Here is a 26,653-nt window from a genome sequence, read left to right on the forward strand (position 1 = left end):
GCAATTGTTAGTTAAAAGTAATGCAGTGCCTAATCGCAAAAAATGGCCTGGACATTAAGGGGGTAAAACATTCCGGAGCTGAAGTGGTTAAAAGAAAGGTAGAAACCAAAAAATAGGAGTAGATAGAGAGAAGAGGGTAGAAAAAAGGGGGTAGGGAATGGGGGGGGGGGTACACGTGGTGATGTGATCCCAAATGAAAAGAAAGTATAGTCAAGGGAAATTACCAAGGCAATAATAGTGTGTCATCAACAGAGTTGTATAAAGTACTCGTCGAAACCCATACTTGAGTAGAAGTGGAAGTGCTCGATCAAAAAGTGACTTGAGTAGAAGTACTAAAGTATTCAACATATTTTGTACTTAAGTATTGCATGTAGTTTTTTTTTTTAATTTTGCTACTCAAGTACTGAAAGTAAAAGTACCAGTAGTTTTGAAAAAAAATGCTACTCAAGTACTGAAAGTAAAAGTACCAGTACTGCGTTATGTAGTTATTAAAGAAAGAAGTCAAAAGTTGGAACATCATATTGTTTTTTATTATTTCAAATGCAGCTTTTATTTATACATACAGTAGCATTTATTTTCGTATGTGCTGATAATACACACGTTTTGAGCTTCATGAAACCTGCCATCTACTGTTCTGGCAGTGGTAATTTTTATAATTGTAACGAGTAACTATGCAGCACAAAAAAAAAATATTGGAGTAGAAGTATTGAAATCATTGAAAAAATGTAGTCAAGTAAAAGTGGAAGTAGGAGAAAAAAATTCTACTCCAGGAAAGTACAGATACCGCCTTTCGGTACTTAAGTACAGAAGTGAAGTAGTTCTACTTAGTTACTATACATCTCTGGTCATCAAAGCCTGGAGGTAAGCAATTTTTTCAATGCATTCAATATTTTTAGAGATAAGACGAGGTAGAGATCTCAATATTAACACCCCTCTCCTCCATCTCTTCCAATTATTGAAAAAAGGCATTCTTTAAATGATGAGGAACCCCCCCCCCCCCCCATGGTTATTTGCAGAAGGGGAAGCACAGAACCTCAGGACCCGGAAGATTGTGGCTAACACTGTAGTCGTGCCAACAACTACAGTGATTGTCAGCTTCCCTAGTGGTCCATCAGGTATGAGATATGCATACTGTACCTACATTGTGCTAAGTTAGATCAATGTATTTATGCAACATTGAATAATTCCTGGCATTCAGCTTTAAGAAAATTATATACAGAGGCATGATGAGATTTTGGGTTTATAGAAGCTGAAAATTTTCATAAATTATACACAACTGAACAGGAACATAACCTTGCCATTATTCTCACTTCCCAGTGTAAAATAAATGACTGCACAGATATTCATTTAGATTTATCTACCCAAAAGATGCAGAGACCTAATACAATTCAATCCCTCATTGTGAGGAGGCAATTGTCTGAGGCCAGCTTCTTTTGGATTGGAAAGGGTTGGTGACTAGCTCAGCCTCACAGGATAAATTCACCTTTTGACAAAAAATAATAAATGCACATTTAAAAAAAAAAAAAAAAAAAAAAAAAAAAAAATGCACATTTTTTTGCAGGTAAAAAAAATGCATTTATTTTTCTGGTGGGAGCCTGTAAAGCATTGATTGCTGATGCCATGCAGGACTCCTGCAGACCTGTCAGTTTATCTGCTAGCTCGTACAGCATACAGGACAGAAAGAATCAATGAACTACCACAGCGCTCACAGCGCCATGATAGTTCATTGAGGGCTACAAGCGGACTTGTAGTTTTCCATACACTGAGGATTGTTTTGACAGCTAGTTGGGGAAGAAGATCCCCCCGCTAGAGATGGCCTTGCGGTTCGCCCGGCGGTCAGTTCGCGGCGAATTTTGCTTGTTTGCAAATTCACAAAAACTCGGACTTTTGCCGATGTTTGCCAATATGTCCGCGCCGCCATTTTCTTTTTCATTCAGAAGAACTTTGACCCATGACACAGCCATCAGGTGGAATGGGACAGCCAATTGAAACATTCCAGCACATGGACAGTCCCCCTACCCTATAAATAGACCCAATCTGGCGGCCATTTCACATTCCGCTTTCTGCCAGTGTAGGGAGAGGTCTGCTGTGCTCATCAGGGAGAGTTTGCTAGACACATGTAGCGCTGTGAAGATCCACAAAATTCCTTTTGAGGGCTGGTATTTCGGTGTAGGTCTAGTATCTTTTGAGCTTAGGGAGAGGTATTCAGTGGTTGCTGTAGGGGCAGTTAGAGATCGGCTGCAGTCACACACAAATCGCTCTGTCAATGTCCACAAAAGTCATTTAAAATGTTCCAATGTCGTTTAAGGGTCTATTACAGTCTCTTTACTATAGGGCCTACTAGGTATCCTGTGGTTGCTGTAGGGGCAGTTAGAGATCGGCTGCAGTCACACACAAATCGCTTTGTCAATGTCCACAAAAGTCATTTAAAATGCTCCAATGTCGTTTTAGGGTATATTAGAGTCTCTTTACTATAGGGGCAGGTATCCTGTGGTTGCTGTAGCGGCAGTTAGAGATCGGCTGCAGTCACACACAAATTGCTCTGTTAATGTCCACAAAAGTCATGTAAATTAAGGGCTGCAAATTTTTTGGTATTGCTGTGCAGTGCACTAAAAAGGGGGGGGGGGGAGTGGAGGTAATCCACAGTATAATATACTTTTTAGAAAGCATATATAGTGGATTAGTAGTATTATTGTGCACTGTGCAGCATTGTGACAGGTGTGGTGGTGAGACTGAGCGTTTCTGCAGCAACACTACACACAGTGATAAAAACACTTATAATGTGTTATAACTGGTGTGATAGACCAATCCCCCCCCCCAATGCCACATATTGAAGTGGGGTGTTATCTGAGTAAACTTTTTCAAGTGTATTTGTGTCATGCAACAATATTGCCTAGTTTGCTGAGTGAAGTCTGGTACACACAGCGCCAAACTCACTGGCCAATTTTTTGAACTGGTGTGCTACACCAATGCTCCCCCCCAATGACACATATTAAAGTGGGGTGTTATCTGAGTAAACTTTTTTAAGTGTATTTGTGTCATGCAACAACATTGCCTAGTTTGCTGAGTGAAGTCTGGTACACACAGCGCCAAACTCACTGGACAATTTTTTGAACAACTGGTGTGATAGACCAGTGCCCCCCCCCCCATAGCACATATTGAAGCGGGGTGTTATTTAACAGTATACTTTTCTAAGATTGTATTTTAGGCCTGCAAAAATTTGGCCTCTTTTGCTGTGTTAACGGTGCTACACACATTGACAACAGATACTGGCCAATTATTTGTAGAACTGGTGTGACAAACCTGTGGCCCCCCAATATCACAGATTGGTGTTATCTACACAGACACATGGTCAAGCAAACACGGGCAGGGAATATACAGGCCGACACTTTTAGTTCTGTGTACTGTGAACGCCTACCATACCTCTAGCCATCAAAAACTATGTTTTTTTGCTGTCAGTTCAAATCATGTGAGCTAATTTTTGGAGCCTATACAGGCCGACACTTAAAGGTTCTGTGCACTGTGAACGCCTACCATACCTCTAGCCATCAAAAACGAAGTTTTTTACTGTCTGTTTAAACCATGTGAGCTAATTTTTGCAGCCTATACAGGCCGACACTTCTGTATACTGTGTGAATGCCTAATGTACCTTCAGCCACAGAATACTACATTCTTAGCTGTCAGGTAAACCCATGTGGGCTATTTTTTGGTGCCTTTTATGGCCGACACTTACTTCAGTTACCTGTAAATGCCTAATGTACCTTCAGCCACAGAATACTACATACTTAGCTGTTAATTTTTGGGGCCTGGAATGGCCGACACTTACTTCTTTATCCTGTGAATGCCTAATTTTTCAGACTGGAAATTAAAAACAATGGGTCTGTAAAGGTTCCGCCAAATTGTGGAATGGATGCGGACCAATTTTACAGATGTGTGAATGGACCCTATATGTATTAGACAATGTATTTACCGACTGCTGTCAGTTCTGGCTGATTAATGAAAAAAAAAAAACATTTTTTGCTGTAAAAAATTTAGGGCAACTTTTTCGATTGCAATACTTTTGTTATGACATTGTCCATGTGCTGTGACTATTTGTGCACTGCTAGTACGTCTTTTGTGGCTGCAAATATGACCTAAATGTTTTTAAAGTTCGCCTCCTATTAAAGTCAATGGGGCCCGCCACAAACTCGCGGTTCGCGGACTTTTGAGAACATTCGCGGCTGGCGTTCACGAACCGCCCCGGCCGATGTTCGTCCATCACTACCCCCCCGCTAGCTGTCACAGCAGGGCTGCCAGGGCTGATCCTTTCATGTTACATGTTACACCCTGAATATGGGTATAACATATAACATGTTATGAAAGGTGAACTTTTAAAGAGCTCCAGTCTCCTTGCAGCAGTAGGTTGACATTAAAATATAAACCAGGTTATTCATGCTGGGATTTCTGGGAAGTACTGCAAAGTATAGAGCATCTAACAATCATCAAATGCCCTATTTAGATACATTGGTGAGGGAACATCAATAGAGAAACTCAGAAACCAGATTGTATTTTCTCAGAGGTCAAGGATGTACTATTGGTTGTCAAGTGTACTATGATAAGCCAAGTGGGGATGTGAATAATGGAAACATGAATATGGAGCAACAAGAGTAATCTAGTCACTAGCAGTGGATATCCACATAAGCATTGCTTAAGGTTTTATATGAAGCCGCACACACCAATCATAAACCAGCCAAAGTGGGAAGCCCACAACCAGTGAGCCTGGCTCTTAGCAAATATTAAACTTTTCCAAGTATTATGGGAAACCCATTTAAAGGGTAACCGATTTACAAATGTAACATTTATATCTCAAGATAGTAAAGGGGAAACATTGAGAATATGGCACCAAACTGGTATGTATCAGAAGAGTGATAGAAAGGAAAAAGGAAGGAAAAAGAAGAGGGAGAAAGTAGGAGGGTGTGTCCGTCCAGTTGTCTTGCACATCAACACGTTTGCGTGTTTAGGCTCACTCTTCTGGAACCTGTAAGCAGGCAAGCCAAGAGGACAATATTTTGTCAAAAATTGTTTGTCTCGTAAGACGCTCACAATTTTTTCATTCAACATTATCCTTGTGGGTTTGCGTTTCACTAATGCAATGTCTATGACAGGACTTTTCCACGCTATTGCTATAGCAAATTTGGCTAGAAAAACATGACGTAACTTAATGTTTGAGTATGTCTCTGGATATTTTCGACAGGCTTATTTAACAGGGCGATACTTGCATCCTTAGTAATGTTGACCTGTGTGACTGACAGAAACGACAAACCTTGGGGCACGTCCCCCTTTGGGGCAAACCACATATGTAACGGTGTACCTATCTGTCCACAACCCCTGAAGCAGTAGGCTGAGGTGCCCGGGAACATTTTGGCCAAGCGTTCTGGAACTAAATACCATATAGCCTGGACTTTGTATCCTGCCTCTTTTAAGGCAATGTTGAGAATGCCTTTATTGATTTTTGCACTCCATTTGTGCCAGTCCTCCCCCTCAGGGGCAATAGACAGATTGCCCTTCCATGTCCTCTGGTAAGATAGTTTAGTGGCAGAGTTTACCTGTAATATGTATAGCATGGCGATACCTCTGCACTGAGCAGCATCTTGAATGCGTCTATTTTCAAACATCATTCGGACTGCCATGTCCGTGTTTTCCTTTTGCACAGATTTAGGAAAATGATAGATTTGTTGTAAGTGGAAGTTCTCCGCTGGAGGCATCTCCAGGCTACCTGTGTAATAAGATGGGGGGTGTATGCCCCTGTGATCAAGGTAACCACCTATGCGATATAAACCCTTGTTTGGCCACCAACCAAATCTATCGGGTTGCGTACCGGGAAACAGGGCATTTCTGAAAAGGGGAACAACAGGGGTGTGTGCGGAACATAAGGGCCACCTTCTGCAGCTTGTATCGTATCCCATACTTGTAATGAGTGGGAGAGTGTAGGGTAGAGGATAGCCCTACAATGTTTCTGTGGGATCCAAAGAACAAAATCAATATTAAGTGGAGAACACGCCTGGGATTTTATGGAAACCCAGTCTGGGCGATAGTGATGGCTATGAAGTTGGCTTAGTTGAGCAAGTTGTGAAGCTACATAATATTTCCTAAAGTCAGGACGCATAGTCCACCAGAATCTTTAGGAGTGTACATTGTGGAACTTTTGGGGCCCCAAATGTACTGAAAAATGTTTGATTGAAACTGTTGCATAGGGACCTGGAAAGGTAGTGTACGAAAATAATATAGCAACATGTCAGAACACGTCTGCACATCCTTCAGTAGCGTGGCAAACAATTTCGGATAATTGGCTTTGTATAGAGAGGAGATGTTTGGGGTTAGTCGGATCCCTAAATAGGGGAGGGATGTCTGCTGTCACTGAAAAGGGAATTGATTTTGAATACTCTGCAGAGTCGAGTTTGGCAAGTTGATATTCAACACCTCTGATTTGTCATGATTGTCCATGAGTCTCGGAATATTTTATAATAAATAACAGGTCGTCTGCAAATAATGCGCATTTGTGGTTTCTGCTTCTGCTCTCTATACCCTGAATGTCTGGACTGTGATGTACTGCAATTGCGAGGGTTTCGATAGCTATAACAAACAAAATGGGGGGATAGCGGGCGTCCTTGCTGTGTACCTGATAGTATATGTATTGGGTCCGACTTGTGGCCACGCATGACTTGTTGCCACGCATGAGCAGATGGTGAAGTATATAATGCGTGTAGTGAGGCCACAAATCTGTTACCAAAATGTAATCTCGACAATACCCGGAAAAGGAAGGACCATGACAGGGAATTGAAAGCTTTGCAAATGTCCAAGGAAAGCAGCATCCCTGTCCTATTCATCCCACCGTCTCAAGAAGGGTAAAGCATGGATACAAGCTCAATTGCTCTACAAACCTGGTCGGCTGCCTGCCTATCTGATAAAAAGCCCATCTGATCCGAATGTATATAGTCTGCAATAAACATCGATAGGTGATTTTTAAGAATTTTGGTGAACAATTTCAGGTCGGTGTTAAAAAATAAATGGGTGATAGTTAGCTACATCCTATGATCTTTGTGTGGTTTAAGGATAAGTGTAATAAATGCTCTGTTTGAGTCAGCGTCCAATGGGTCACCCTGTTGGATGGTTTTGAAAAAGTGTGTTAAGGTAGGGGCCAGTAAAGAAGCCCCCTTTTCTTGTCCAGTGCATTTGCTAAGAAAAATGTTGGGTAGTGCCTGTGGAGGAACTTAGGCTTGTAGGAAGGAAAAAAATGGCTTTCTTGTAGGAACGCTATCTCAGCTTCTACTGAGTGAAATTAAATAAAGGCTTTATGCCGCTTTACCCTGAACATTGTGTGATATGAGCTGGATAGGTCTTTGTGTGTGTATACTAGCCATAGCGTGAGCTGGGATGAAGATCGTGTACCTTGCCTTTCGAAAACCATATTGATAGTGTGAGCCCATTGGAGTTGAATATTGATGACATCCTGACGGAGCACCCGAAGAAAAAAAAAGGAAAAAGAGAAAGAAGAATGTATGCCCACGAGGGGGCGAGGACCTGAGATAAGGACCAAAAAAGAAGAACTTTAGTGCAATTCAATGAGAACAATATCAAATACATTCCGTAGAAAGCAGTTAGTGTATTAAAATTGTATATCAAGTAGGCAACAATCAGTTACAGGCCACAAAATAGGGCCCAAGACTTCCAAAGCCACAAATCCCGGTCAATAAAAATATTGAGGGGGGGATCTGGAATATAGGTGAGGTGCATTACTCACCGTCCCAATCCAAGCTGAACATTAACGGTAATGTCAACGATGAACGAGTGCTTAATGCTTAGTAAAGGTCATAATTATAATCATGTTCATACCTGAAATATTTAGAAATATAGAACTTATGTAAGCGACAGTGGTAGACTGATGACCTCTAGTGGGTGAAGTTAAAAGAGCACCTATATAATTTTATAGGCACAGTCTACCTTGAACCTTGATTCATTACTAGAATAGAATAAAGGTACTGTACTTGAAAACCAAAAACTGAAAAGAAAAAACAAAAACAAATGTTCAGCAACTGTATATGGGGAACCCAGGATATGAGGATAGAACCACGGAGAGATTTCTCTGAAGAGTGATTCAAAGATGATGACACAATGACTTTTCACTATGGTCTGGACTGGTGGCATGTGCGACTTCTGGTATTTCTAGGAGATTGACACAATGGTGAGGCTGGGCGGCTTCTGTCATTCCTGCCATGTCCAGAAGTATGAGAACCCGGTGATGTGGGGGGGGGGGGGGGGGTTGTGAGGTGGAGATTAGATCCAGAGGTTTAAGCTATTAATAAATAGGATTTGCCTTTGTAAGGAAACGTGAGGTGAAATTGAAATGACCATTGATACCGGATACCCTTTTATTGTAGAGGTTGGAGCAGAGATTTAAAGGACCAACGTTTTTGCACAGTTCCAGGTGAAATGTCATCTCATGGCCCAGTAGCTGGATTGAGAGTAGCTCTCTGGCCATTTGCATAATGCTTTCCTTCACCTTGTAGTAATGAGACTCAACAATAATGTCCCTTGGATGTCCATCAGAACGCAGGGCTGTAAGAGCTTTGTGAGCGCGGTCCAGCTCTAATTTACGGACAGGGATATCTGGAAGCAGTGAGGTCAGTATCTGCGGGACCTATTCGCAGATGTGGTCCGTATTCTGATTTGTTCTGCCCACCGTGGCATCAAGCTTATTCTCAGTGGCGTTTATCCTAGAACCTAGTTCCTGTAATTTCTGCTTCAGATCCCCTGCAATTCTCTTGCTAGCTTTTTCCAGGCCCTGTTCTAGTAATGCAGAGAATCTTGCCAGGATTATAGGGTCTCCTGAGTAGGCAGGCTGGTGGGCTATCGGTTGGGGGCTGATGAGTTCCTGGGAGGCCTGCAGGCTGTTCTCACTGGTGATGAGATCCCCCATGGCCCAGTCTAATGAGGAGCTGGATGAAAATGGGGACTCACTACCTGGTAGATCTCCGTCCCATGGAGTAGGAAGGATTGCTGGAGCAGCGGAACAGTCCTCTATGCCTGCAGAATGTCCTAAAAGTCTGGGGTCCTTCAGGAAAGTCAGCCTGATGCAAGGCCTCGTGCACCGGCAGCGCCGACATATTGGTGGATCCGCTTCACAATGTTCTGTGATTCTCTCGGGACATTTTTAGGCTTCCCTTTTGCCATATAAATGTGGCTGGGTAGTTGATGGAGATCTCTGGATGATATTTGGGAGTCCAGGGCCCTCGGATCAGCGGGATGCAGCCAGATTGAGTCGGGTGCGACAGGGCCGGCTCAGAATATGTTCTCCATGCTCAGCCATGCGCCATGCTGGGATTTTTTCTCATTCAACTAGCTGGTCGCCTCCAGGTTGCCCCGAAGTAGTACAGGACCCTTTTTCTAAGTCGGAGCGACTTGTACCGCACAAAGGGAGCATGACGGACCGCGACTTGTCAGGCTGACAAGTCGCCGTCCAAGTGGGACTAGTGTGAATGCGGTCTGATGCAGGGATCTTTCTCCCTTCAGAATACACAAATGAAGCCAATGTCTGCAAGGGCTGAATGAATGAATGCCAGTTTTCTAGCGTGACCATTTGACAGAGGCCGGTCATTAGACCGACTTATGTTGAACAAACACTGGTACACACATACTGAAACTCAAGCGGTTCCTGCTGAACCGGCAACATTTCAGTGTATACCCAGCCTAAGTGGAGGTGATTTCCCATCTGTAGCAATCCTTTCTGCTAATCAATCTGGATTACCAAATTATTTTAAAGCCAGTGATACGGAACACACCTTAACTTGGTTCCTATCTGGTTAACAATGTTTATGGACCATAGGGGGAACACTGCAATAATATGGCAGCAATTCCACCACTTCTATTGCAGCAACAGTTGATCCAGAGGAAGGCAAAAAAAAACCAGCAGGGAAAAAATAAATTCCTTCTCAATCCGCTAGAAGGTAATCGGCTATTCCCTGTTTGTCAACTTGGTTGGTTGGTCGCCAACTTGAGCCACTGGGGCACTCCTTCCTGCTAGGCAGAATCTTTTGGAACAACGAGCAGGACGGGAATCATGTGACTTTTTTTTAGAAGATGATTTAAAGCGGTTGTATCCCGCTTTTTGACACTTTTACCTACAGGTAAGCCTATAATAAGGCTTACCTGTAGGTACAAATAATATCTCCTAAACCGGCACGGTTTAGGAGATATTTACAGTGCATGCAGCCGCTCGCGCAAGCGGCGCATGCGCTCTGAAGGTCCGGGGGGACCTTCAATTAACTTGCCGGGAGCTTGCCGGAAAAATCACTCCCGCGCGCATGCGCGGGAGTGACGTCATCGCGGCTCCGGCCAATCAGCGCGCTGGAGCCGTCTCTTCCGGCCAATCAGCGCGCCGGAGCCGCCGAACCCGGAAGAGACGACGAGGAATCATGGCAGCGCCCGCATCGATGTCCGGGGGTCCGTGTCGGGGCTTCGTTTTAAGGTAAGTTAAACTTAATGGGCTAGTATGCGATGCATACTAGCTCATTATGCCTTTGTCTTGCAGGTTTTTTTTTTTTTTTTTTTTTTTTTTTATAGGGTTTACAACCGCTTTAATGGTGTTTTCATAAATTTCTTTGTCAGTGAAGGTTTTAAATACATGCAAAGGGCATTTTTCTATTACTCTACTTTATATCTTGATTTGTTGCCTTGGCCTCTGCTTTATTTTAATCACAAATGTACTTAAAGCGGAGTTCCGGGCACAGAAATGATTTTTTGATGAACATACCCCCGGGACAGTCAGGGCTAGGACATTCCACAATGGCTAGCCTCTGATCTGTCCCGGTTCGCACTTACCTTTTAGAAGAAATACTTACTTAGAAAATTTCTTCCACAGCGTTTCCATCTCTGTTGTGGGCAGCTGAAGCCGGCGCGGTCCTCTTCTCTGTCTTCTTCCGCGTCTTCGTGTCCCAGAATGCACTGCACCGGCCCCTTCTCGTCACTTCCGGTGCGGCGCCGCATTCCTAAACAGCTTCTGGGCATGCCCAGAAGCTGTTTAGCAGGGGAATGCGGCATCGCCCGGAAATGACGAGCGGGGCCGGTGCCGTCGCATTGATTCCTGGGAGCTATGACGTTTAGCTCCCAGGAATCATCGCGAGGCAGTAAGTGACTGGGTGAGCCTCGGCGCTGGAGGAGGAAGCAGTCATAGGTGATTATTTACCATCTTCAATAAAAAGGTGAGTAAACAAAAAAAATAAAAATAACTATCCAATTCCTTTTCAGGTGAGCTCTACCTAGCGGAGGGGCACAAAAAAAAAAAAATAGTTTTTGTGCCCGGAACTCCGCTTTAAAATGTTTTTCCTTGTTGAAGTCACATTGCAAGGTGTTATTTTGTTGTCATGGATTAGGACTCCCTTTCTTTTCCCTTTTGAAACTATTTAATTGTATTAGCACCTTAAGGTCTTCAATAAAGTCATCACGGCTACAGGACGATCTCTGTGATATCTTAATATTGATATCCCTAGCCCTTTCAGCATCAGTTAATAAAGTTTTACGTCAGTTACACACACAATACCTCCTGCGCTTAGGAAAATGGCCCCTCCTGATGGATTTTCTTAGATCTTCATTACTTTTGAAAACGGGTAATCACGGTCTTGCTGCCCTCAAAGACTTGGGGAAGTCTAACACTGCAACTATACAAAACACACAGAGGGCGCACCGACCTAGTGCATTATCCAGAGACAAATCATTTATTGTATAAAAAACACGGTAAGTATTATACACAAAAAAGTTCCATCCAATGCATCAACACGTATAAATAACAGTCACTGAAGACCCTGTGGGCTGACGCGTTTCAAGGAATTCCATGGTGGCTCTAAAGAAGAGGAATTCCTCGAAACTCGTTCGCCCACTGGGTCTTCAGTGACTGTTATTTATACGTATTGATGCATTGTATGATGCATCTCTGATGCGCTTTTTACTGTTACTTTTGTGAGTATAATACTTTTCGTGGTTTTTTACGATAAATTATTTGTCTCGGGATAATGCACTAGGTCGTTGAGCCCTCTGTGTGTTCTGTATAGATAATGTTTTGCCTACCTGTGTAATTTATAAGCAGTTATACAATATGTCTGGCAGGGCTTTTTTTTTCCTCAGAAAATAGGTACAGGAACTCAACCACGACCCCCAAACTTTATCAACTCCGAACAGCATCAAATAGTGGGTGTGGTCACATTTCACAAACAGTGGGAGGTTCTTAAAGTGGGCAATGAATTAACTTTTGCTGCCGTATTTTTGTGTCACTGTATTTAGCTCCACCTCTCTCACTAGTGGGGAGATCATCTAGTGGGGCTGTCGGCATCTGCATTGCACCCCAGGCACCTGCATCTCCATTGTCCCCATCATGCACATAGTGGGTGCCATTTAGGAGATAAGATCTGTGGGAGATAAACTGTCACTTGTAAACACAGAAGCCAGACTTCTGTGTTTACAAGTAATAGTGGTGAGCAGGGAGCAGAGGTTCTATGCCAGAGATGGTGGAACTAAGTTCCTCCAAGTTCCAGCTAAAAAAAAAACGTATATCTGGTATTCTAGTGCTTTTTAAATCAAGGGGTCATTCTCTCCCTCTGTTGGGTTTTATATAAGTTTATTAACAATTCAGCAGTAGGCGTGAAAACATATCAAAATGGACGAGAACAGAGCCAGAAAATATAGCTGGGAGAGCTCAACACTTGCAACCTAAAGGAATATAGTAAAACAGTGAGTGACTCAGCCAACAAATCTCCACTTCAAATAAAATATTAAGTGGACCATTTAATTTCTTCACAGTCTGATCCGTTACAAGCTAGGTTTGAATTTTTGACATATTTTATTGCTTTTTCCTTGTATGGCCAATGTAACTCTAAATGTAAATCACATTTATTATATTTTTTTCATATTTCTTGCTAGCCCCTAGAAAAGGTACAGTGAATATTCTCAGATATATAATGTATGATGATGGTTTCTATAGAGCTGTGCTCTGCCCAGCTTGTGTTTAGCCACTTTGGATTAGCTGTTCTTTATCAATAAGTTATGTGACGCTAGCGGCAACATGCAGCATTAAAATATTTATGCAGTGAGTCATCACTGAATATTTATTATATACGTTTGTATTTATATGCAGATGTATAAACCTTCGCTTACCCCATACGCAAAATAATAAGCTTTATCATATGATCTGCATCTTGTTTGTATGTTGTGATTATGTCAGAGGAAGACGAATATAATAATAATATAAGAGGTTGTAGAGCTGGTAGGGGGACCAGGGAGATCTGAGGATCTTGTTTGCTATAGGTGGGCATTGAACCCCATAAAAACGTTTTGAAAATATAAATTCAGGCAACTGCTATCTCATCTAATATCTATCTATCTATCTATCTATCTATCTATCTATCTATCTATCTATCTATCTATCTATCTATCTATCTATCTATCTATCTATCTATCTATCTATCTATCTATCTATCTATCTATCTATCTATCTATCTATCTATCTCTCCATGTCTCCATCTATCTATCTATCTCTCTCTCTATCTATCTCTCCATGTCTCCATCTCTCTTTATCTCTCTCTCTATCTATCTCTCCATGTCTCCATCTCTCTTTATCTCTCTCTCTATCTATCTCTCCATGTCTCCATCTCTCTTTATCTCTCTCTCTATCTATCTCTCCATGTCTCCATCTCTCTTTATCTCTCTCTCTATCTATCTCTCCATGTCTCCATCTCTCTCTCTATCTATCGCTCAATCTATTTCTATATGTCTCCATCTCTCTCTATCTATCTCTCCATCTATCTCTCCATGTCTTCATCTCTCTCTCTATCTATCTCTCCATCTATCTCTCTATCTCTCTCTCCATCTATCTATCTCTCTATCTCTCCATCTATCTCGCTATCTCTCTCTCTCTCTCCATCTATCTCTCTCTATCTCGCTATCTATCTCTCAATGTCTCCATCTCTCTCGCTATCTATCTTTCCATGTCTCTATCTCTCCATCTATCTCTCTATGTCTCCATCTCTCTCTCTCTCTATTTATCGCTCAATCTATCTCTATATGTCTCCATCTCTCTCTCTATCTATCTTTCCATCTATCTCTCTGTCTCTAAAAAAAAAAAAATCACTAAGATGCCTGGACAGAAGTACTAATCCTTTGGTAGATAAGACAGTTGACATATTTGTATTTCATCTGTGTACATAGTGGTTTGCCTGTTGCTCAGCTTTAAAAATGTATAGTCATTTTTTTTTTCTTTTTAAGGAACCCATTCTTTCCACAATAGAGACACTTTGGGAAAATGCCCTTCTATTAGGATCTTTATTGTTTGGCCCATGTTCATTCCTATGAATCGCCAAAGCTGAAAATGTGGCAACATTTGGCAATATAATCAGGATAATTACCAGAACTCTGGTTGCCAAGTTCCAATCTCTAGTTGCCAGCATCACTCCTGACAGGCAAAGCAGGGTCCGGGATAGCTGCTTGTATGATAATCTTTCTCTCTTTGCCCTTCAAAGGCAGCTAATGTTTGTAGAAAGGACCAAGAAACCCATTCAGAATGCACCTGCTCCTCATACAAGAAACCGCTATAGAGTTAAGGCAAACTGCCCTTCTTTGTGGCTATTGACAGGAAGAAGGGGAAGCTGCCTTTTATTCCTGGATAGGCGCTCATACTAAAAGAAGTAAGTAAAGTAAGTGTAAAGTACAGTAAGTGCACAGAGAGCGGGGGAGCACTTTAGCCCCAGATCCCCTCTCAGAGAATTCTATCCACCTTTTTCCCACTGACATAGACGCCTGTGTAGTCTTCCTCCCTATGGCAGTGGGACATTTTGTCCTTTCACCAACATCACAGATACAAAGACATTTTTTCCTTCCACTGACACCACAAACGCTTGGACATTTTTATTCCTTGCACAGACACCACCTTTTTTTTTCCATTAGCCATATAACATATTTTTAATTTCTCTGTGGCACACTATGTGCACTCCTGTTGAACCCTTTAATTTGCTATGGTGCGTTAAGCATGCTGAAACCATTACTTCAGTTTCAGCACAGCTCACTCTGCACGCCACAACTACTACCTTCAGTTTGCCACACAGGGCTGTGTGCTCCACTTTTAGCGCCAACCCCAAATCACAGGTTCATGGACTTCCAAAAGTTCTGAGGTATTTGTCTATGTACATGGAATAAAGAGTTATATATAGGGACAAATGGGGATCGCGGTGCAAAGTCTTAGCAGGGCCTGGTCAGGACTGTTTTAAAGAAAAGGCCTCATAGTAAGTATTGACTACTGACAATCAACGATGGTGAAGTTTTGACGTTTTCCTTTAAAACCAACCATGACTGTTGCTTGAGCATTTGTTGTTTATAAAAAGTAACCTTTCTAACCATCCCTGGCTTTCTTTCATTATATGTGTTAATCACATACAATTATAAAAATTCTGTATATGTATTTTTTTTTGCAATGGTTGCCCTTTAAACTGATATCTTACATCTGTATATGACGTTGCACATTTTTTTTTCTTACAGACTCTGCTGGATCTGGGTGGTTCTCCAAATTACAAGGATCGGCGAGGTCTGACTCCCCTCTACCACACTGCCATGGTAGGAGGGGATCCAAGGTGTTGCGAGTTACTGCTGTACAACCGGGCATACATTGGCACGTTGGATGAAAATGGCTGGCAAGAAATCCATCAGGTAACAAACAGAGCTGTATTTACTATAATAGAATGCTCATGGGCCAGTACCATGGTCCTCAAGATTATAGGGAGCAGCACCAAGCCTCAAAATGTACTCTTCACTGTGATAACTTTTTTATATATTATACCTTCTTCTGTTTACCTTTTGATATGTGTGACTAAATTCTGTAAGGGAACTGTAAGGGAAAGGGGTGTAGAGGAGAGGAGTCAGAAGGTTCTTTACATTTCAGAAAACAGGAACCAATTGCTGCTTTCTAATATTTGGTGCAGTGGCTTAATACACTATATTACCAAAAGTAATACTCCAATACTTTGGAGTGCTACTCCAAAAAATGGCCAGCATAAAAAAAATGCCAAGCGGCATAGCTGAATGGTGGGTACTGTATATAGTGGTTTGTGTGGATATACACTATATTACCAAAAGTATTGGGACGCCTGCCTTTACACGCACATGAACTTTAATGGCACCACAGTCTTCGTCCATAGGGTTCAAAATTGAGTTGGCCCACCCTTTGCTGCTATAACAGCCTCAACTCTTTTGGGAAGGCTGTCCACAAGGTTTATGAGTGTCTATGGGAATGTTTGACCATTCTTCCAGAAGCACATTTGTGAGGTCAGGTACTAATGTGGACGAGAAGGCCTGGCTCGCAGTCTCTGCTCTAATTCATCCCAAAGCTGTTTTATCGGGTTGAGGTCAGGACACTGTGCAGGTCAGTCAAGTTGTTACTGTGCGGGCAGTGGGTGACAGCCGACTCGCTGCAGCTGTCCTAGAAGGAGGGGATCCGCACACTGCTTCCTATAGCATCCCTGAGCTTTTCCCAAACATGCCCATACATTCTCTTGCCCCTCTCTCTCTGCCAGTGTACTGCATCTGGGACTTAAGGGCGGGAAAATTAAGCAGCAGACAGACAGCCCCCCCTCTTTCTCTGCCTCTCCTCTCTCTTTCTCTCCCTGCCCTCTCTCTCTGGTGGCACATGATAGTGGCAAGTGGCAAGCTGCATCAGGTGGAAGGCAAGTGACAAGCTGCATCCAAAGGCAGGTGACATGGCAAACTCAATATTGAACCCTACAGACTGGGATTGGGATTAGGCAGCTGCTTTGGAGCCTTGAGAGGAAGGAGGACCCATCAGAAAGGTTGTTGAAGCAAATTAAGCTGTGAAGTATCTATACATGAAGCACTGACCTGGCAGGATGAGTCTGAAAGATCATCACTGGTCACAAATTCTTTTGATTTCTGTCTAGTATGCAGCATTTGTTCATCTGTCTTAGCAGTGAAGAGTTTGTCCTATTAGTCTGATAAGACAGCTGAGGTTTGTAGTTCTACAAAACAAGGCAAAGTTTTAAAGAGTTTGTATTAGGGAGGGTCACAGAGTAATTGTGTAATTCTATAATCCTAAAGAATATCCTCATAGCTGTAAAAAGGTTAAACAATAATTCCTTGCACTGCTGCTCTTCGTTGACAACTTCTATCCACAGCTCTGGTCCCTAGTAGTGTATTGACAGTGCTGACAGCTCTGTGGTGGCCACGTTCTTGATTTAAAAATACTTTGGCCTCAAGCACACTAGGCCTTAAAAATGGCTTTTGGATTTTTTTTTCCTGCCTCTAAATGCCTCTCTGTATTAGGGATGATCGAACTTTTCAAAAGTTCGGTTCGGCCAGAACATCCGAACTTCGCTAAAGTTCGGCCCGGATTTCAGAACCCCATTGAAATCAATGGGACCCGAACTTCGGTAATCAAAAAACACCATTTTGAAGCCCTAAAACCCAATAAATGCCCCTAAAAAGTGCCTAGGGTTCTGGGTCATACCCCAGGGACTATTATTCACACAAAAAAAAGTTCTTAAAAATTGTCATTTTTGATAGAGAGCCAATTATTGAAAAAAAAAATGTTTTGCCTGCCTCCAAAGAACCCAAAAAAATGCCCAAAAAACGCTAGCGTCAAAAAAAAAAAAAAAAAACGCCCAGGTGTGTTGTTGCAGGCATTTTTTTGGGGTTTTTGGAGGCAGGCAAAACATCTGAACTTGTGTATAGTGGTATATACACACACATACTTCTTATGTATTTTACACTTAGACATATATAGGTGTTATAGGAGCGTAACCATATTAGTGTAAATGATTTAATTAGCGCAAGCATATATTTCTGCTACTATCACACCTATATATGTCTAGGTGTGTATATACATATAAGTATGTGTGTATATATACCCGTATACACAAGTTCAGATGTTTTGCCTGCCTCCAAAAACCCCCAAAAAATGCCTGCAACAACACACCTGGGCTTTTTTTTTTTTTTTTGACGCTAGCGTTTTTTTGGGCATTTTTTGGGGTTCTTTGGAGGCAGGCAAAACATCTGAACTTGTGTATACGGGTGTATATATACACACCTAGACATATATAGGTGTGATAGTAGCAGAAATATATGCTTGCGCTAATTAAATAATTTACACTAATATGGTTACGCTCCTATAACACCTATATATGTCTAAGTGTAAAATACATATAAGTATGTGTGTATATATACCACTATACACAAGTTCAGATGTTTTGCCTGCCTCCAAAAACCCCCAAAAAATGCCTGCAACAACACACCTGGGCGTGTTTTTTTTTTTTTTTTGACGCTAGCGTTTTTTTGGGCATTTTTTTGGGTTCTTTGGAGGCAGGCAAAACATCTGAACTTGTGTATACGGGTGTATATACACACATACTTATATGTATTTTACACATACACATATATAGGTGTGATAGGAGCGTAACTATATTGGTGTTAATTATTTCATTAGCGCAAGTAGTTTTTTCTGCTCCTTTCACACCTATATATGTGCAGGTGTATATATACATACATGGGTGTGTATATATACCCCCTATACACATGTTCAGATGTCATGCCTGACTCCAAACATGTGCTCAAAAAATCCCTATAGGCGCCTGCAGCCAAAAAGCAAGCTGACAGGGGCGAAGCCATATTACTGCAGCGAAAGTGACTTGAGAGAAACTAGCTTTTCTCTATAGTGGTCACCCTGATATGGAAGTGTTTGGTCACCCTGCCATAGCAGTCACTGTCAGTTCACCCTACATTATGGTCACCCTGATATGGAAGGGTTTGGTCACCCTGCCATAGCAGTCAGTTAACCCTACACTACATTACGGTCACCCTGACACTTCACACTTTCCCTACAGAAACTAAATTTTTGAAGCTAACTAAAGTGTAAAAGAGCACCCTAACTACACTAGATATCCCTTTCCTCACACTAATAAATGCTAAATGACACTTTTAAAGTAAAATTAAGAGAACTGCTTCCACTCTCTTCTATGTCCCTGTATAACAATGCTAGGAATTTGGCGGGGGCTATCTTATATACTGGGGGGCGTATTCACTAATGATTGGTCTAGGGACCCCCTAGTCACTCCAATCACATTCCTAGCATTCTCCTGCCCCCTCAATTGGCTTTTGCTAATGGTTCTGGTCCAATCACAGGCTTTTAAAGCCCATTTCCTGAACCATTGCATTTTGGTCGGTTCTGGTTGTCGAATTCCGAACTTTTTGGGAAAAAAGTTCTAAATTCGGCCGAACCTCGAACACCCAATGTTCGGGTCGAACCGATGGTCGACCAGAACCGTTCGATCATCCCTACTCTGTATTAGCCTATGTGTCTATGTATACGTAGGCGTTTAAAAGCAGAAAAAAAACCCAGGACCAACAAGTTCAGAAGAAAAACTTTTTGTCGCAAAAAAAGTCTGATGTGCCTAAACATGTGCAAAAATACATCTAATGCGTTTAAGCACTAGGTGCGTTCAGCTCTTGAGCCTGCATTCCTTTCAATGACCAGAATAAGGTAACATCTGTCTAATGAAACGATTGAACGCCACAATTATTGGTGTGTATAAACGCACCTAAATGCATTTGAAAAAAATGTGGCTTTAGGCGCATTTGTAATGCTGTGGTAAACGAATGACGTTAAGCGCCAAAAGTACCTGCGCTTGTTGGATAAAGTGCAAACGTGCTATATAAATAAGTAAATGAATAATGTATATGTGCTAGTGAGTAAGTGAATTATTTGTTAGGAAATATAGGAATCAATAATAGTGTAAAATGTGCACAATGTAATGGTGTAAACCAATAATCTAGGGAGCTGCGACTCAATCGTAAAAAATGTGTAGTAAATATATGATACACACAAGGTGTACTAAGCTGCGCTCACCTTTAAACGTGCAAATATGTGGTATAATAAAATTATCTTATAAAGTGCATAGTGACAAATCATCAACTGTATAAATAAATAAATGCATATATAAATAATTAGAGTGCATCAATAAAGTGCAACAAAAAGTTCAAAGTGATATGTCCCAATAAGCGGATGTATCAATAAAGATATATCTCCAAGGAAAAAACTCTTCACATGGTAAATCCTTGAACCCTTCACCATATAGGCACCACTGTGTGAGTGTGCTTACCAGAAAGCACAGACCCCTTAATTACAGGGGGGTCAATGCAAGCAGGATCAGTCAACACGACCAGAATCCGGGTATGTAAGACCAAGCCCTCTGAAGTGGTCCCCTTCACAGCCTCCTGTACACCACAGAACTCCACACTCCTCCTCCTTATGCTCCTCAGCAGTATGAAAACAAAGGAATGACCAGGATAGTGAAGTACGTATAGACAGTTTAATGTAAAATAAGGTGGACACACTTACATCAGGGTCATAAAAACAGGCATATAAAACTTGAGATCCAAGATTAGACACAGGGTGGTAACCGCTTCCGCGTTCACTGGTCCTCTCCAGACAGTCTCAAAAATGGCAGTGATAGCAGGGTGATCGTATCCCAATATTCCCGACCGGTTTCGTCGGCTCGTATGGCCGTCGTTTTCAAGGGTCATGAAATGTAATGCTACCTTCTACTGCATTTAGAAGACTTGCAGTGTGCTTGAAGCCCTAATGTTAAGATCAGTGACAAATTTTTAAAACCCTTCCATGTCTATAAATAATACACAACAAAAATAAATGTAAATATCCAGTAAACAAAGTAATACGAGCACCAAAAGGCATTTAATAGCAGCATCTCTTATTGGAGTCTAAATTGACCTTGTCGGTCTTCTCAAAATTCTAATAAAGCAGCTTCCTATAAACAAAAATGGAACTTCTGCTCCTAAACACTATTCCATTAAAGAGGAGTCATTCCCTTAAATCTGCTCGGAAATTGACTCTTCCAGGAGTTTTTCGCCCTGTCCTGTGTCCACTCCACTTACAGTGTTTACTGGTTCCTCTAGCTAAGCTTTACACCATTAAAGAACATTAAGGAAAGGCTAACTTATCCCAAACTGCCTCCTCTCTGCTCTTATACTTGTTGCATACAACTTGTAGGAAATCTCAATTGGAATAAATTTTTTAAATAAATTTCCAAATAATCACATGACTGCAAAACTTTGTAGGGGATGGGAGTGGGGGGTGTGGGTCTGTTGCTGCCGCTGATGGATGTTGTGTTTTTAAGGTCTGACAACATCTTAGAGCAATGGATGCCGGTGGGGTGACGCAACCGCTCTAATGGCTCATCACCATTGTCAGCCATGAACAGACACACACACTTGCTGGGAAACTGCGGCAATGCGATCGATTGGAAACAAAAAAGTTATTTCTATTGAGATTTCCTACAAAATCTATGGTGACCAGTTGGGAGGCAACAAATAAAATGTGGCTTATTTTAGTATTTCTTTCTGTTTCAAGCGATGTGGGGGTTACAAGGACATGGCTTATCAAATGGTGCCAAAGACATAAAAGGACACACTGAGCCATTCTTCGTGTCCAGTTGAAATTTTCAGCTTCAAGCAACAATCGCACCACTGTAAAGGAAGATTAAACATAAGTACATACTGGGACTAATTTACTCAAACTGAAGAGTGACAAAAAAAATCTTGAAGCTGATTGGTTTCTATGCAGAGCTGCATCAGATTTTGCAAAGCTTAATTGAACAAGTTGAAGTTCGAAGCTGATTGGCTAGAATGCACAGCTGCACCAAATTTTGCACTCTCTAGTTTTAGTAACCCCACTAAACTACCTGAAGATATTGTGGATTTGTTTCCCAAGAAGTTATGCTGTAGCTCCTGCTGCAACAACAGGTCAAATGGAAGAGGAAATTTAATATCCGAGCTTTCAACTTTGAAAGCATTAACATGGGGAACGCATAGCTGTACAGTACTCCTACAGTGGGTGAGGGTGAGATCAAATGGAATGATGAACAGATTGTCGATTACTAAATTGTCTTCTAATGAAGGTCTAAATGTTTAGTCCGCTGTGATGATAATTTGTGGTTGTTATTTTTCTCTTCCTGCAGGCCTGTCAGCATGGCCACTCGCAGCACCTAGAGCATCTCCTTTTCTACGGCGCTGATCCTGCTTCCCAAAATGCTTCAGGGAATACAGCCCTCCATATCTGTGCCCTGTACAATAAGGTACGTCTTGCTGCTATTGATAACTAAGGAAGACACAGTGCTACTGACATGCCGCATATTATAGTCATACATCTCTATTAGTTGGGAGGTATTGCCTTCAAAATCATTATCATCCTTTCTATATTTCTTTATATGTGTTCAGCTATACGAGGTGTCAATAAACAATCTGGGCATTCGTCATTCGACTTAAACATATAATGGCTTGATATTTGCACAACTGATTACCCAAATAGGATGATGCCTTCATAGTATGCATGTTCTCCCTGTGCTTACATTCCAAAGACATACTAGTAGGTTAATTGGCTCCTGCCTAAGGCCGGGTTCACATATGTGTGCAAGGCAGCTGATACAGCCAGCCCTCCTGTACTGGGCCCAGGTCTTATCAGTTCAAAAGGAGGGCCCGGGCATTTCCCAAGCAGGAGGGTTAGCAGTACTGCCTTCTTGCTGAAACTTGTGACTCTTGTGCATTGCTGTCAGCTCCTTTTCTTCCTCCAGCTGGACTACAGAAGGATTGGTTCTAGTACCTGTGCCCCCTTACCCCTGCTGTCTGGGACCCCTGTACACCCCTTTCCCCTCTCTGGCCGGCAGCTGCTGAGGGCAAACAGGTGGGTTATTTCAGAAGAGTGAGAGGGGGGGGGGCTCACAATCTTGAGTGAACACACCACACTGAATAAACACAGTAAGCAATCAATACTGATCACCCGCTGTGTAGGTACAGATATTGCCCCTGTGCCACTATTCACTTCAATGGGTTTTGGTATAATTTCTGCCATGGCTGCAAAGCATAGCATCACGGCCGTTGCATTTTAGCAAAAATATCATTCGATATTTTGAGGGGAGCGGGGCCCTGTCAGGTAGGCTGTAGAGGACCCCGTCATTTCTATCAGCAGCTCTGTATGTGTGGCTACAGTTCCCAGCGTGGGGTCCGGTGCGTTCCTGTTCATCGGTTCAGGTGCAAATCAGGTGCCTGAATTCGCACCTGAACTGGACACAAATGCGCCTAGGACCCTTTTGGAACGTGGACCGTGGCAGCCCCAGAACTCCATTGAGAGCCGGTCACACTCTCATGTCATGCGAATTGGATGCGGGAAAACACGTGAATCGGGCCTAAATTGGCCCTAGTATGTGTTTGTATGCATGTGAATTTAAGGACCTTAGATTGTAAGGGCAGGGACTGATATGAATGTACGATATATGTAAAGCTCAAAACTGGGGGAAATCCTTCGCTAAGTGTCGAACATAAAAAGCTGCACACTAATCATCTGAATACAGGACCAAATAAACTCAAATGAAAAGTAGGTGCACTGTTCTTTTCAATAATAAGTGGGCAATACCCTATTTAAAATAGTAAATGCATATTCACAAGCTAGGAGACATCACAGAAGTCTCCCGAAGAGGCTGGTAATCTCTTATCCTGATCGGCACTTCACATGACAGATCACACTTGGATATAAGAGGTGACATACAAGTCTTAGTCCCTCTTAAACAGTTACAAGCTCCGGGCGAACCTTTGAGTTCATTTAAGGGGGGGAATACAGGATACTCATAGCTTCTGCTATCACAAATCCACAGAATAGCCTGAAGAAGCTACAGAGCGAAACGCGTAGCGATTCTCTGGTCATGTTTCCACCACAAGTAAACCCTGCATATCCTACAAACTGCTAAGTTTGACCATTTCTTTGGTCTGAATTCTACATACCAAATGTTATATTCTGTTATGCACAAGGGTTCCCTTGATGTAGGAGCATATTGTCACATGACTGTTTTTTGTATTCTTGTATAATGGTTTCGTTTCTCATGAAACCTATGAACCTTTTGTATAAAACAAACTTGTTTTTATATATAATTTAGTGTACATTCCTTTTGAGATCAGTCAAACAGATGCCTATAAAGTCCTATCAATCCTAAGGGGACGAAGATTTCCTCTTCTTTCCCCCTTCAGTCTTCCAGTATACGTGTTTGGGATGTGGCATCAATATATTGAGATTATGTCTCTAATCCCTCTATTGTGCGTGTATGTATATTGTATGTATGTACCGTGGTGATCGAAAGTTTGGGCACCCCAGGTAAAAATTTGTATTAATGTGCATAAAGAAACCAAGGAAAGATGGAAAAATCTCCAAAAGGCATCAAATTATAGATTAGACATTCTTATAATATGTCAACAAAAGTTAGATTTTATTTCCATCATTGACACTTTCAAAATTGACAGAAAACAAAAAAATGGCATCTGCAAAAGTTTGGGCACCCTGCAGAATTTATAGCATGCACTGCCCCCTTTGCAAGGCTGAGACCTTCCAGTGTCATGGATTGTTCTCAATCATCATCTGGGAAGACCAGGTGATGTCAATCTCAAAGGTTTTAAATGCCCAGACTCATCTGACCTTGCCCCAAAAATCAGCACCATGGGATCTTCTAAGCAGTTGTCTATAAAACTGAAACTGAAAATAGTTGACCCTCGCAAAGCTGGAGAAGGCTATAAGAAGATAGAAAAGAGTTTTCAGATGTCAATATCCTCTGTTTGGAATGTAATTAAGAAATGGCAGTCATCAGGAACAGTGGAAGTTAAAGCAAGATCTGGAAGACCAAGAAAAATATCAGACAGAACAGCTCGCAGGATTGTGAGAAAAACAATTCATAACCCACGTTTGACTGCATGATCCCTCCAGAAAGATCTGGCAGACACTGGAGTTGTGGCACACTATTCCACTATAAAGAGATACTTGTACAAATATGGTCTTCATGGAAGAGTCATCAGAATAAAACCTCTTCTACATCCTCACCACAAAAATCAGTGTTTGAACTTTGCAAATGAACATATAGACAAGCCTGATGCATTTTGAAAACAAGTTCTGTGGACCGATGAGGTTAAAATTGAACTTTTTGGCCGGAATGAGCAAAGGTACATTTGGAGAAGAAGGGGCACAGAATTTAATGAAAAGAACCTCTGTCCAACTGTTAAGCATGGGGGTGGATCAATCATGCTTTGGGGCTGTATTGCAGCCAGTGGCACAGGGAACATCTCACGAATAGGGATGATCGAACTTTTGAAAAGTTTGGTTCGGCCAGAACATCCGAACTTCCCGAAAGTTCGGCCCGGATTTCAGAACCCCATTGAAATCAATGGGACCCGAACTTCGGTAATCAAAAAACACCATTTTTAAGCCCTAAAACCCAATAAATGCCCCAAAAAAGTGCCTAGGGTTCTGGGTCATGCCCCATTAACTATTAATCACACAAAAAAAGTTCTTAGAAATTGTCAGAGATTTTTTGATTTTGATTTTGATTTTGGATTTAGTATCTGGGGGGTCTAAAATGTGTACCTGTGAAGTTTCAGCTCTGTAGCATGTCCAGAACCATAAAAAAAAAAGTTTGTTTGTATTAGTGCAATTATAGATCTGGAGTAGGGCTTTTCGCTTTTCACAGCACCTTGCCGGTTTAATAGCAGGCATTTTTTTGGGGTTCTTTGGAGTCAGAAAAAACATCTGACCTTGTGTATAGTGGTACTGTGCACAAGTTCAGATGTTTTGCCTGCCTCCAAAAACCCCCAAAAAATGCCTGCAACAACACACCTGGGCATTTTTTTTTTGACGCTAGCGTTTTTTGGGCATTTTTTGGGTTCTTTTGAGGCAGGCAAAACAACTGAACTTGTGTATAGTGGTGTATATACACACATACTTATATGTATATATACACCTAGCCATATATAGGTGTGATAGTAGCAGAAATATATTAGTGTAAATGATTTCATTAGCGCAAGCATATATTTCTGCTACTATCACACCTATATATGTCTAGGTGTATATATACAGACATGGTTGTGTATATATACCCCCTATACACATGTTCAGATGTCATGTCTGACATCAAACATGTCCTCAAAAAAGCACTGGCAGTGGCAACCCCTGCAGCATAAAAAATGCTGGCTGGTGAGAAGCCATATTCCTGTGCCGAAGCAACTCAGAGAAATGATCATTTCTCTATAGTGGTCACCCTGCTTTGAAAGGGTTTTGTCACCCTTCCATAGCAGTCACAGTCAGTTAACCCTACACTACACTACGGTCCCCTTACACTTAACACTTTCCCTACAGAAACTGAATAAATTAAAGCTAACTAAAGTGTAAAAGAGCACTCTAACTACACTAGATATCCCTTTCCTCACACTAATAAATGCTAAATGACACATTGTAACACTTTGTAACAGAAGTAAAAGAACAGCATTCCACTCTCTTCCATGTCCCGTATAAGAATGCTAGGAATTTGGTGGGGGCTATCTTATATACTGGGGGGCGTATTCACTAATGATTGGACTATGGACCCCCTAGTCACTCCAATCACATTCCTAGCATTCTCCTGCCCCCTCAATTGGCTTTTGCTAATGGTTCTGGTCCAATCACAGGCTTTTAAAGCCCATTTCCTGTCCCATTGCATTTTGGTCGGTTCTGGTTGCCGAATTCCGAACTTTTTGGGCAAAAAGTTCT

The 26,653-nt window shown here is 41.8% G+C and overlaps 1 protein-coding gene across 1 annotated transcript in view; it reads left to right on the plus strand.

The window, feature by feature from the left end:
* SHANK1 (SH3 and multiple ankyrin repeat domains 1) overlaps positions 1-26,653 on the plus strand; it is a 964,213-nt gene that overhangs the window by 535,356 nt on the left and 402,204 nt on the right. The window contains exons 7-8 of the mRNA XM_082273843.1: positions 15,556-15,723; positions 22,056-22,172. Of these exons, the coding sequence (XP_082129969.1) occupies positions 15,556-15,723; positions 22,056-22,172 (285 nt within the window). The remainder of the gene's footprint in view (positions 1-15,555; positions 15,724-22,055; positions 22,173-26,653) is intronic.

This window comes from Pelophylax lessonae, assembly GCF_965119305.1.
Source record: "Pelophylax lessonae genome assembly, chromosome: 12".
NCBI lineage: Eukaryota > Metazoa > Chordata > Amphibia > Anura > Ranidae > Pelophylax > Pelophylax lessonae.